This window comes from Bombus impatiens, unplaced genomic scaffold (assembly GCF_000188095.3).
Source record: "Bombus impatiens unplaced genomic scaffold, BIMP_2.2 scf_0418, whole genome shotgun sequence".
In the NCBI taxonomy this organism is placed as follows: domain Eukaryota; kingdom Metazoa; phylum Arthropoda; class Insecta; order Hymenoptera; family Apidae; genus Bombus; species Bombus impatiens.
Genome location: NT_176837.1, coordinates 2,595,438 through 2,608,531, shown reverse-complemented (window position 1 = coordinate 2,608,531; position 13,094 = coordinate 2,595,438). Strand labels below are relative to the sequence as shown.

The window sequence follows — 13,094 nt, the reverse complement described above, 5'->3', positions numbered from 1 at the left end:
ACCACACAAAGAAACAGTTAATACTACTAGTCAGTTTCATTTTCTTGATTCATTTGGACTTTCATTTGCGTCAGTCGATAACATTTAGATGTTAACGAGGTTTTTCTGTGCTGGTTAGGTAATGTCAGCAACTGATAAATAAATGTAACACAACGAAAGAAGCTTTCTGTTTCCTGGTGAATTGATATCATTTTTTCGTGGAATAATTTTATTTTAGAATGATTAGAACAGAGTATGCTTGGAATATTTGTATTTTCACGTAGTATATTTTGGAAGAATGTTATTTTATTTGTATGAAATTAAATAATAAATTAGATAATACTCTATTATACATTATCTTTATCAATATATTTAAAAAATAATGATAATTAAAGCACCAATCAGATTCTTCCTCTGATGGTTGTGTCTAGACCTGCTGAGAACATTAATAATTATCTCATTAGCGATTGTTTGACCGCTTGCGTCAATCGTTAACCAGAGAGTGGACGTGTTTTCACGATGTTCAGAAAATAAAGGAGGCCGTGCTACGGGCAAAACAAAAGAACGTCGAGGAGGATAACGAGCAATTAACAAAAGATGTTCTGGGACTTCGTCACGTATTGCCAACTAAGCGTTATCGTGTTATCGACTCCTACGCCGGACTTTATGCACTTCCGATTGCTATTTACGCGAGTCTCGTTTCTACACTTTCTCGCGATTTCGTTGGAAAATACCGAAAGTTTCTTAGACTTTCGTACAATTTGTTGTTTGTTCGAATCGACCTACATTACTGAACAAGAGTTCGCATTTGTTTCGTTTAGTGAGTTACACGAAATTGTTCACTTCAAGCGAAAACTTACGATTTTATTTGTAATATTTGGCGTAGAATCGATAGGGAATGGTTTTTGGTAATAGAAATCTTTCCCTGAGAATATGTAGGGAATTTTAAGAAATTTTTTAATGTTTGACAAAATTAAAAGTGGGTAGTATCTTTAGGTAGATACTTACTTCTAAAGCAGATAAATGAAAAAATTCTGGAAACATACCATCTCGTCGTAACTAGAGCAGACTCTAAACTTCGTCAAGTAGTACGAGTCAACTAAATCTCCTTCATCATCATAAAACTCAACTATGTCTCCGTTCGTTGGAACATTGTTTCGTTTTATACGTTGCTGGAATTTATGACGGAATTTTATGATCTATTTTTCGTGATAGCCAAAGAAATTTCTCACTGCTAATTAAAATCGATACTTATATGGTAGACTCGTTTGGAGTTATATAGACACTACAAATGGCTCCAAGTAAAATCTCTAGCTCTTATTCGAGTTTCCTGGACGCACTAAATCTCAGGGATATAAGAAATATTGGCTCGATACATTAATATTTAATGCATCGCAATTTTAATATTTTTTATCGAACTTGACACATTTAAGAACTGAAGAAATTGGCGAGCTTGTTAAATCCTATTGTACTTCTACCAACGAAAATAGTTGCATAATAAAATTATATAATCTAAAATAGACTTTCTTTGAAATTGCAGTGTTCTGGTATACTATATTGGGTACATTCTTAAAATTGTCGTCACTCAAGCGTCCCACAATTTTTAAATGATATTATGTTTATCTCTTGTTCCTTCTCAAGTACACAGTTTGTTTTTTATTATCAGATTAATGTCGATGTAATTTCGTGTTACGAAGCGACGATGTCTGAATCTTTGATCGTTGCTTTTGATAAAGAAAATTGTATACCACGGCTTAGGAATTTGCGTCTATTGTTATTATATGCTTCCTGCAATGGCGACGATCAATCTGCAAACGCGTATGACGATCGACAGAACGTGTAACGTCATTGATTTAACATTTGTCGAGTTATTTGCTGCATTCGATCGACGCTGTGACTATTTGTGGCAATCGAGTGTAGAATTGCTTTCACACCATTAAGCAGTGTCATCAAACTTGCTTATAATTCCCAATGTGGAATTGATCGTAAGGAATTTTAAAAGAAGATCAAGAATATAAAACTAGGTACGATGGACATAATGGAATTTTGAAAGGACGATAACGAATCCATGAAATTGGATTATACGAAACAAAATTAGAAATTAAATCAATTATTATATTGATAAACTTCAATATTTAATGGGACCATCTTTGACATTTACTGTACGATTAAAATGTGTATTTATGTAGTATACTAATTTTTTATCAAATATATGTTTGCAGCAAGTATCTCATAATTTCTATATAAATTTTTAGATTGTTTTCAAATATGTCTGATATAATTTGACGATATCTGTGTCTCGTTACAGGGCTAATGAAATTTGAAAATGTCTTACGTAACACACACAATATCTAAATATTTATTTATTATTTTATTTATTTATTTATTTATTTATTATAGACATATATATATAAAATTGTCTATAATAAGTGTTCAAATATTTTCGCGAACCATTATATTCGAACGAAAGAAACAGGAGATAGCTTTTCCTTAATCATCTTGCATCTCGTGGAGTCTCTTTCCGAGAAGAAAACATTGTGCTGAGGAAGAAAATAGGTAGCTTAACGACCCATTGTTATGTTAAAAAAGAGATCCGTTGATCTTATTGTTTTCTATTGTAAAAATTTAAAAATACAAATGGGTACATGTTTCTATTTGTAATAATACTGTCTTTTCCAAGCAACGGTTTTTATAGCCTTTATGTATCTCAATTCTGTATATTTATTTCTTTCGTTATAAAAGTCGTCGCCAATCACCTTTTCTCGTATGATTTTGTTATATCTTTCACGTACATTTGATACGTTATTGAAATGTCAGAAGATAGAATGAAGAAGTTGAATAATTAATTCAGTCTAATGGCAGGATGTTACATGGGTGAATTAAAATTTCCATTTGATTCTATAAAAATTGAAATATTCCTTCACATTCAAAATAATATAGAAAATTAACGTTAACTGGTTATCTTTAAAATATAGAATCTAGACGTATCGATATCCTGTTGTGCTCCGTTCTTTTCTAAATATATTTTTCTATATCAGGATTGTATCTTTAAAAAATAAATACGCTAGTAATTGCAGTATCTTGAAAAATCGCGCTTTTGAAATTAACTCATCCTCTAAAAGCACGTGAAAACATAAAAGGGGGAGAGAGATTTCCTTAAGAATACACAGAATGTGTAAAAATAAAGATTTGGAAGTTAAATAAATAGAGAAAAAGAAATGGAATTAGCAATGTGACCATGTCATTTTACGTACGTTCTTCTTATGAATTAAAAGATATAAAAATTAAGATGCAGAAGTTAAATAAAAATAAAAATACATATAACGTCAACAAATATCATTACTTTCTACGCGATTCGTATTATTCTCTGCTTTTCTAACAATAATGTGCACAGTTGCTAAGAAAGGAAAACTACGAAGTTGCTTCTTTAGTTCTATACAAAGAATCGCCTTGGGACATCTCAGCGAACGCTAATTAATATCTATGTGCATGTTATATTCTACAGCCGGATTAAAGAGGTCGTAATATTTGTTCCCCAGGTTATGGCAGTACACTTCGACCCGGTCATCTTCGATGCGTACTACAATGGATGTTGCAATGGAACCTTTTGGCCATTGTTCCACTCTATGCCTGATCGAGCGACCTTTATCGCGGAACATTGGCGAGCGTACTCCGCGGTCAACGAGGAATTCGCTGTTAAAACGGTGAGTATAATCGCCGTCGAATGGAGTATCGATTGAAATTACAATAGGACGTCAGCTACTTGAAATAGCAAGAGAGTAGTAATTCAATTCGACGAGAGGATATATGTATATGATGCTATGTCAGGCAGCGATTATGTGGATAAAATTGTCAGATAAAGAAAAATGTATATAAGATATGAAACACAGGAAGTACACTGTTATCTATATACTCTTATACTCTTGTGTACTCTACAAATAAGTGTTACGTTGAAATTGTTAAAAATGTTATCAAGGTAACAAATATTTGCTGCGACTTAAACAGAGCGATATGTACCTTTACATGCGAGATATTATGTTGTCATAATAGTAATGAGAACTGAAAAGTTCCGCATACGTGGAATATTTTGTTACTTAGTAAGTTATTCGTAATGGAATTGTATCGGAGAAAAAGAATTATTGTTTTCAAAGTATCGAAAATATGCCTTTAGTAAAAATTGAGTTTTATTGAGATAAAAACGAGATTATAGACATTATATTAGGCAGATATTTCTAGTACTAAATATTCAGTTTTTGTATCGACTTAGGTCAGTGCACTGGAACAAATTTACAAGGAGCAGAAGAATCAACCGAATGGCACGCCTTTGGTCTGGGTGCACGACTATCACCTAATGTTAGCAGCGAATTGGATTCGGCAACGAGCCGACGAGAAACGTCTCAGATGTAAATTAGGCTTCTTCCTCCACATCCCTTTCCCACCATGGGACATCTTCAGATTGTTCCCATGGGCTGATGAAATCCTTCAAGGAATGCTTGGTGAGCTTTCACTGATTCTTATATCGCTAAAAATTTTTAAGTTGCCGATTAAAATTTGCAAATTTAATCCAGAAGTGATATTTAACGTGAATTTAAAGTACTAAATTCTATTTCTTAAAAGCCGAATACAAATATATAAATTTCACGAATTTTAATTAGATTATACGTTATAATAAAGTATTTGCCAAAATCTTGAAAGCTGACTGTTACGAATCAAAGAATGTAAATTTATTTGTATCTGTTTTAGGTTGCGACATGGTTGGTTTTCACATTCAAGACTATTGTCTGAACTTCGTCGACTGCTGCCAGAGAAGTCTTGGGTGCAGGGTTGATCGTAAGAATCTGTTAGTGGAGCACGGTGGAAGAACTGTTCGTGTGAGACCACTTCCCATTGGCATTCCATTCGATAGATTCGTCTCGTTAGCCGAGAGTGCTAACAAGGTCATGTTGACCAATCAGAAAATTGTATTGGGCGTTGATCGTCTTGATTATACCAAGGGTCTGGTCAACAGATTGAAGGCTTTTGAGCTGTTGCTAGAAAAACATCCAGAACATCGTGAACAGGTAACGATATTATTATAATTGATATTAACGCGATAATAAAATTCGCAAATCATACAAGATTCGCATTTCCCTTATATTTACATTTTAATATATGGTAATTTATGGAGGTACATATATGAGGTCAAAGTACTTACACATGAAATAAAATAAAACGGAAAGATTAATGTCTAAATGTTTCGTTTATTTAAGTAAAGCTACTTTGGATTATTCCAATGTTTCATAATAAATATTCAAGGTGTATTATTTATTCATTTTGTAATTATTGAAATATGTTTTAATTGAAGTAGAGTGTATTGCAAAATGTCAATAAAACTCAGCTAGATCTAGTTACCAAAGAGGTCACACGGTTAATCTGTTATGACCTATCCGTCTTTTAGAAAAATAGTGACGAAGAAACTTACATAAGAATTTATTGGTCACAAACAGTGTTCAATGATAGGATAAAATACTATAAATCAAATAATTCTAGATTTAGTTTAAAACATAGCTATTAAATTGTCTTATTCAATTAATCAGATACTAAAAGAAAATTACAAAAAAAAAAAAAAAAAAAATATATGAGTTTCCTATCAAATTACTCGACGAAATGATATATCTGTTTAGGTTACTATGCTTCAAATTGCTGTACCATCGCGAACTGACGTACGTGAATATCAGGATTTGAAACTTGAGATGGATCAACTTATCGGTCGCATAAACGGTCGATTTACGACACCGAATTGGTCTCCTATTCGTTACATTTATGGTTGCGTGAGTCAGGACGAATTGGCAGCATTTTATAGGGATGCTGCGGTTGCTCTGGTTACACCACTTAGAGATGGTATGAATTTGGTCGCCAAGGAATTCGTCGCTTGTCAAATTAACACACCACCTGGTGTGTTGATCGTTTCTCCATTCGCTGGAGCTGGGGAGATGATGCACGAAGCCTTGATCTGTAATCCTTATGAATTAGACGAAGCTGCTGAAGTTATCCATAGGTAGGATTAATATGTTTATACAAATTGAATTTGGAGTATCATTTAAATATTTACTATTGTAACTCTGAAGTTTTTGATTGCAAATCGTCTTTCTTTTAAGTATGTATATTCTAACAAATCTATTTAATATTTCTATAATAAATCTATTTTTTTATATTCCTGTTAACATCAAAGCTTTAATATTGTATTATTATGTTATTACATCAAATCAACTAATTGTTACTTTTTTAAATTAATTAACCATTTAAGCAAAAATATTACTGCTTTCAATGACTTTAAGTATTTAATTCTTATCCAAGAAACGTTCAAATAAAAAGAACAAAACAGTTTCAAACATATAAATATGGTTTGTGAGCTCGATTTTAAACTTCTTAATTAATTTTTCTATACATTCCAGAGCGCTTACCATGCCAGAAGACGAACGCACATTAAGAATGAATCACTTAAGACGCCGTGAAAGGATCAACGATGTCAATTATTGGATGAAGTCCTTCCTGCAAGTAATGGGATCGCTGGAGGAACATGATTCTGTAGGTGCAACCACGATGCAACCAGTGACCATGGATGATTTCGATGATTACTTGAGCAAGTAGGTATTGTTAGAGATCAACGACATGCATGACTGGGCCCGACCAGAGCATGTGCTTATACGAAAATCAATCAACCAATGTACGATTAAAATCCAGTTATTCTAAGGTGTTAAAATTATTAACACTATGTATGTAAATTTCCTATCGAATTAATTGTTGATTACATTGAGAATACTAAATGAATTAATCGCACTTTAATGTATGTGTGTGGGCAAACTATTACAAAACAAACTTACCGATGGCTACTCACAAAATTAAGTAGATTCGTAGTTACTTATTAAAACCTAATTTGTTGAGTCATGAGACAAGAATAAATAAGGGGGCAGAAAAACTAAAACCAAAATTTAAAGAGATTGCTGCACTTTAATGACAAATATCGTAATTTAGCTCACTTTAAATACACAATATTCTACTAAAAATCTTCTACACAAAAATTGTATACATCAAAGTGTATAGGTAGAGTTTGCTTATCTCATGTACGAGTGCAGATTGCTGATGAGCATGCTAGTACAAACCACAAGTTTGGTATGTTAACAGAACGGTCCCAATGGAATGCATCTTTCGACAAAAACTGATTAAAAATCCGGTCGATTGAATTGTTTATTAAATTGAGCATGAGTTTGGGTACATCGCAGCGTAGGGAACGCTGACCACCAGGTGCTTTGATATTACCAATGATATATTACAAATACATATGCAACCTTCCAACTATTCAAAATCAAGAACATTTGCAACAATTTTCCTAATTAACCGTATCCATCTGTATTAATATTCTTGAAAAATCTATCCTATTGTAAAATTAATTAAGTTATCGTGATGTATTTAATGCATTGTGAACGAAGTATGAAAATGTTCTTGAATAAAATTCCAAGTCTACGGATTACGTGTGTCCATGTTCGACACTGTTTGAAGAGGTTTATGCTCAGTCAGAGAATGCTTTTGGAACACGGCGGGCCCGCGCGTGCGAATGCGACCTGACTCATGATGAAAGCCGGGTAACGTTCCAGTGATAACACATGTCCCCTAGGTATATCGGCGATAATCATAAATTGGCCCTCTTGCTGGACTACGATGGTACTTTAGCTCCTATTGCGACTCATCCGGATCTTGCCATTTTACCTTTGGAAACGAAGAACGTTCTCCAAAGGCTATCGAACATGTCCGATGTATATATAGCAATTATATCAGGCAGAAACGTGAACAATGTGAAGTCGATGGTTGGTATAGAAGGTATTACGTACGCCGGAAATCACGGATTGGAAATTTTGCATCCGGACGGTAGCAAGTTTGTTCATCCGATGCCTGCTGAGTTGGAAGATAAGGTGGCAAATTTGATGCAAACGTTGCAAGACCAAGTGAGTATGATTTTCATTATTTTTTCCAAAGCGATAGTATTTTGAGATATTTGTTATTCGTCTTGCAATTAAAATTGTTGGAGCATTTTAATATTTTCTGATATTATAATATTGTTTTTAAGCGAGCAATGAATTATAATGAGAAATGTAAAAAGGAAGTTATATTAGAGTGTAATAATTATAATTGAAGAGTTTACGACGATAAAGGGGTAATTCCAATACTTAGATTGTCTTTATTGAAAGAAGAAGAAAGAAGACGATTCTATATTCAAAAACGTAATTTATTATTACGAATGTCTTCTTGGCTGTGCATTTATAGCACGTTTCAAGATGTAATTTGATTTTGATTGACTTTGAGTTAATTTTTCTTGATTTATTCAAATTAGTCAAAGATAGAGCTGCCTCTTTCAATTAAGTATCTTTTTCAATAACATTTCTGTATTATAGTAACAAAAGCAAAGTAGAAAAAATATTTCTAAGAATTTTGAGTATTAGGTACTAGGGACGTATCGTGTAACATCTTCAACAATTGTAATTGCAACTAATTACAACTAATTACTTACGACTTTAAACGACTAATTTGATGTATTGAATCTAGCTTTGCAAGGATGGAGCTTGGGTAGAAAACAAAGGAGCGTTACTGACGTTCCATTATCGTGAAACGCCAATGGAAGGACGTTCTCAGATGGTTGATCAGGCAAAGAAAATCATCGAGCAAGCAGGTTTCAAAGCCTGTTCAGCGCACTGTGCCATTGAAGCTAGACCACCAGTTGAATGGAATAAGGGTCGTGCTTCCATTTACATCCTGCGTACGGCATTTGGTTTAGATTGGAGCGAACGTATCAGGATTATTTATGCCGGTGATGATGTTACAGATGAAGATGCAATGAAGGTATGAACTCCCCAATAACCGAATCTACAGTAAAGGAAGAATGGACATATACTATATCTAATACTTTAACACGTTCATCGTTAAGTTGAAGTCGCGTGGCCTTCCATTGTGACGGAAATTGTTTTTAAGCAATCGTCAACATTTGCTACGTCATTCGAAAATCGTTGCGCGTGACGCTGATGTGGTGGTGTCATTTGCACCTGAAAGTAACCACACCACGATAACGTAACGTCATCAACAATCAACGTGTTAATAAAAGATTTCAGATTACCACAAAAAGATAATACTAGATATCATAATTATACATAGTTATACAGCCAATATTAGATTTCCTGAAACATAAAAATTATATATAGTTATATAGTTAATATTAAATATCCTGAAACTTATAAATTCTATACAGTTAATATAGTCAATATTACATTTCCTCAAACTTTTATCCATCTATTAAGTTCATTTTTTCTTTGATTTTGATTTATTGTCATATCTTATATAATCTATATAATTATGTATTCTCTGCAGGCGCTAAAAGGTATGGCAGCTACCTTCCGCGTAGCGTCGTCGCATATAATCCGTACGTCGGCAGAAAGACGTTTGCCGAGTACGGATTCCGTGTTGACCATGTTGAAGTGGGTAGAGAGACACTTGAGCAGACGCAAGCCTCGCAACAGCACCGAGATTCCTTCTAGATACCGACGTAGCAGCGCTGGAATTACCATGGAAATGTCGTATATGCCGACGAATACAGTGTTAGAATCCTAGGTGACGCCCTAATAATCTTCGTTATCACATCGACTGTATCCTCGACAAGAAATACATACTTTGTATGTCACAGGCTTAATATGATGTACTCGTAGAGTAAGATCAAATAAAAGCGAGAGGGAAGAATAAGAGCGAAGGAAAAAAGGGAATCTCTAGGTGGATAAAATAAAATAAAATAAAAAATTAAAATAAAAAAAAAAATCATCGCGTAAGTTGTATCGGCTGCGAGAATATGGTGGAAAGCATCATTGTCATGTATCGAACAAGTCAAGCGTCACATGAATAATTTTTCCCTTGGATAAATTGTATTCGAGATCTTCTATTTAACATATTCGATTGTATCGAGTTAACTTAATAGAACTTATCGTACTTACGCATGTATACAAGCCAAAAAATGGAAGAATTGATCTTTTTCGATGTGGAACCAACAAATCATTCTATATTGACTGTTTTCGATGTTTAATCGATGTATCTCTCCGGTGACCAGTTAAATGGCTTTACCCCGATAAAACATAACAAATCGCATTATTAAAAAAGAATTTAAAAAAGATGAATGTTACGTGTGCAGTCGCTAAATCTTCGTTTCAAGAGTGAAGATGGCTTCTTCTTTTTTTATTTAATGTTCACCATAACAATTATTACGCTGTGCGATATAATCAGCCTGAATGTAGATTCGATAAAGCGTGTTTTACCAAAAGTCGTATAATAGGTACTTAGCTATGCATAGTTTCTAAGTTCGCGTCGCTCAAAAAGTATCACAGGAAATATTCGATATATATTTTAATATTATCGTAATAACTTAACGAAAACTGATTTTATTAAATATTTGTATATTTGCTACCAATTTCCGAGACACGAAACAGGATGATTGTAACGGAGAAATGGTTCCACGTATGTCAGCATATTAGGAGATAAGAGAGGATACAAAAAATTGTATTCGAATATGTAGCCTGCTCAAAATATCATAATTGACTAATATAACAGGTTTCAGTTTTCCATTTGTAGATTTTAAATCGATTTGTTGGATGTTGCTGTTTTTTAAATCAGGTCGATGTGGCCGATTTCGCTGTATGTATATTGGGCATGTATTTTGTATACCATTGAAATTATGCGAAACGCATTCATTTTGTTAAGATTATAAAGAATTCTCTTTGAAATAGAATCATGAAACATCTGTCCTTTTTTTTATAAAAGCTATCTTTCTTTTCTTCTCTGATGCAAATATGTACTTTTTTAAAATGAGAATATCAATAACGTTTACAAGCTGTTAAATTAAATGCAATCGATATAGGTAAGACGACTCGAGAACGAATGAATACAGGCGAGAATACGCTTTTAGTATGCATATCGCTTGTAAAAAAGGAATTCTTAAGTTTAACGGTTAATCGACTAATAATATGATTTTATCTTTCCTTCTTTTCTTTTATAAATCAAACGATGAAACAGTGCCAATTTAAGTCCACATACAAGAGAAAGGTTAATACACAATAAACAATAATAAACTACATAAAGTACGACAACTTAGCGATAAGGGGTTTACGAAATGTACATACTTTGTACGTACGCATACATGTTAGACGCATATTAACATACAACACAGCATGTATATACACATTATGTACCAACACATACAAACGTATACTGTTAAACAAATTATTGGGAGAAACGATACACTTAAAGATAAACGAATCAAAGTAAACATGGACAACTTTTACACGTTTTTAAGTAGAATAATAGAAAAATTCAGAATTTTTAATTCCACGCGTTTATCTGTTTTCTACGTGAAACTAAGGAAAGAAAATTGAACTCGACTGAACGGAATAAGAACGGCATGAAAAAGGGATAAAAGAAAATCGAAAAATCGTTCTTTAATATTAGTGGAATGTTTTCAAAACTGATCGATCCTTTCTAGATGTTCATTAAAGGTGTTACAATAATGAGAAAGAAAACATTTAGCACTTAATTAATTCAATGCGTTTTGCATGAGACATCGATGGGTTCTGAAAGAATTTTTTTATAAAGAGTATCATAAAAATTACTATGCATATAAAGTAATTATTATACAGTGGGGACTGACCAAACGAAAGTTTATGCAAAACTTTGTTTTCGATAATAGGCCTTGTTTAAATCGAAGCCAGACACAAGAGGAGAAAAGTGCTGAAAGAATATGAAATGGAATTTTTGAAACAGAGATTCAATAGTGAATTTTTCTACAAAATATTAGCTCGTCTCCTTTTATCAGGAACTGATGTATATAACAAAGATCTACCTTACTTTTTTCATCCATGGATGAATAACAGATTCATTACCACAGATTTATAAGTAGCTAGACTTTGTTGAATGTATTACGTTTTCCATCTACGAACTCCATCTATACAAAAGAGTGAACGTGAGTTTTTGCACGCGTCATAATTATATTTCATTCGAAGGGGAACAAATCGCTGCTTCACACTAACGATGACACAACTCAAGAAGTTTCAGATTTTCTTTTATCGAATAAAAGAAAATCTGCGTTACGTTTCTAGCTTTATCATAAAAAATGGTAGATTTGTAATTCTATAATTCAGTTTTGTGTCAGAGGACAAAATCGTTATTTATGTATGTTGCTATCAACCTAACCCTTAGTTTTACAACACTGGCCTATTTTCAGTTGTTTCATGACGCTACAAGTGGAAGGTTGTACCGCTTTCGTGAATACTGACGTATCTTGCGTTAAGTCAGCTTTACAATGTCATTGAAATGATTTGAAAATATGCTTTAAAATGTATAATTTTAGAATTGTGTCGCTATCGATGCCAAGCAGCGAAATGATCATGGTATTAGGACGTTTTCAAGAGATTGTAGATGTAGTTCTAAATTTCTGTACCTTACGTGTTTACATTCATATATCGTCATTGGATTTCCTTCGAATTTCATGGTCGAAACGATAGGTAGTCTGGGTGGAAGAGATATGGTGAGATCGTAAAATTCATCATGCCTGAAAGTATACGAATTTTTAACATCAATGTAGAAAATCTGAGAAGATCTAAGGGATTTAAGAATAGATAAGTTGCAAGTTGTAACTAGTTCTTTCTGTGTAAGTAGTTGTCGCTTAATTTTTATCAATACAATAATTATTATAAAATAGAAACCGACAAGAGTTAATAAACGAATCATGCAGGTCTAATGAACGATTGTAAGCAGAGCTTTTAAATACAAATATATAAATAATGTTTGCAATCTGGAATTTAAGATGGCTCCATCTTAGAATGAGCGTCCAGAAAATATGGCTATGGCGCGTCCCTATTTAAGCATTACTTTATGACTTCACAATATCCCTTCCACCAACAGTATATTTAAATCTCACGTGTGTTCAACTTCACACGCATATATTGTACTGTTAATATATTCCCTTTATCGCATAGAGTTCAGAAAATGCTATATAAACGTACACGAAGATTCGCTTCAAAAAAAAAGAAAAGAAACAGAATTGTATGAAG

The 13,094-nt window shown here is 33.2% G+C and overlaps 1 protein-coding gene across 3 annotated transcripts in view; it reads left to right on the top strand.

The window, feature by feature from the left end:
* LOC100749565 (alpha,alpha-trehalose-phosphate synthase [UDP-forming]) overlaps nucleotides 1–13,070 on the top strand; it is a 39,542-nt gene extending 26,472 nt beyond the window's left edge. For 2 of the 3 annotated variants that reach the window (XM_033321300.1, XM_033321299.1), the window contains exons 4-11: nucleotides 3,519–3,683; nucleotides 4,247–4,475; nucleotides 4,723–5,039; nucleotides 5,643–6,016; nucleotides 6,414–6,605; nucleotides 7,625–7,961; nucleotides 8,560–8,853; nucleotides 9,376–13,070. In XM_033321300.1, the coding sequence (XP_033177191.1) occupies nucleotides 3,519–3,683; nucleotides 4,247–4,475; nucleotides 4,723–5,039; nucleotides 5,643–6,016; nucleotides 6,414–6,605; nucleotides 7,625–7,961; nucleotides 8,560–8,853; nucleotides 9,376–9,615 (2,148 nt within the window). In that variant the 3' untranslated portion in view covers nucleotides 9,616–13,070. The remainder of the gene's footprint in view (nucleotides 1–3,518; nucleotides 3,684–4,246; nucleotides 4,476–4,722; nucleotides 5,040–5,642; nucleotides 6,017–6,413; nucleotides 6,606–7,624; nucleotides 7,962–8,559; nucleotides 8,854–9,375) is intronic. The other variant, XM_003490257.4, reaches the window with a different exon arrangement.
* Nucleotides 13,071–13,094: the final 24 nt, after the last annotated feature.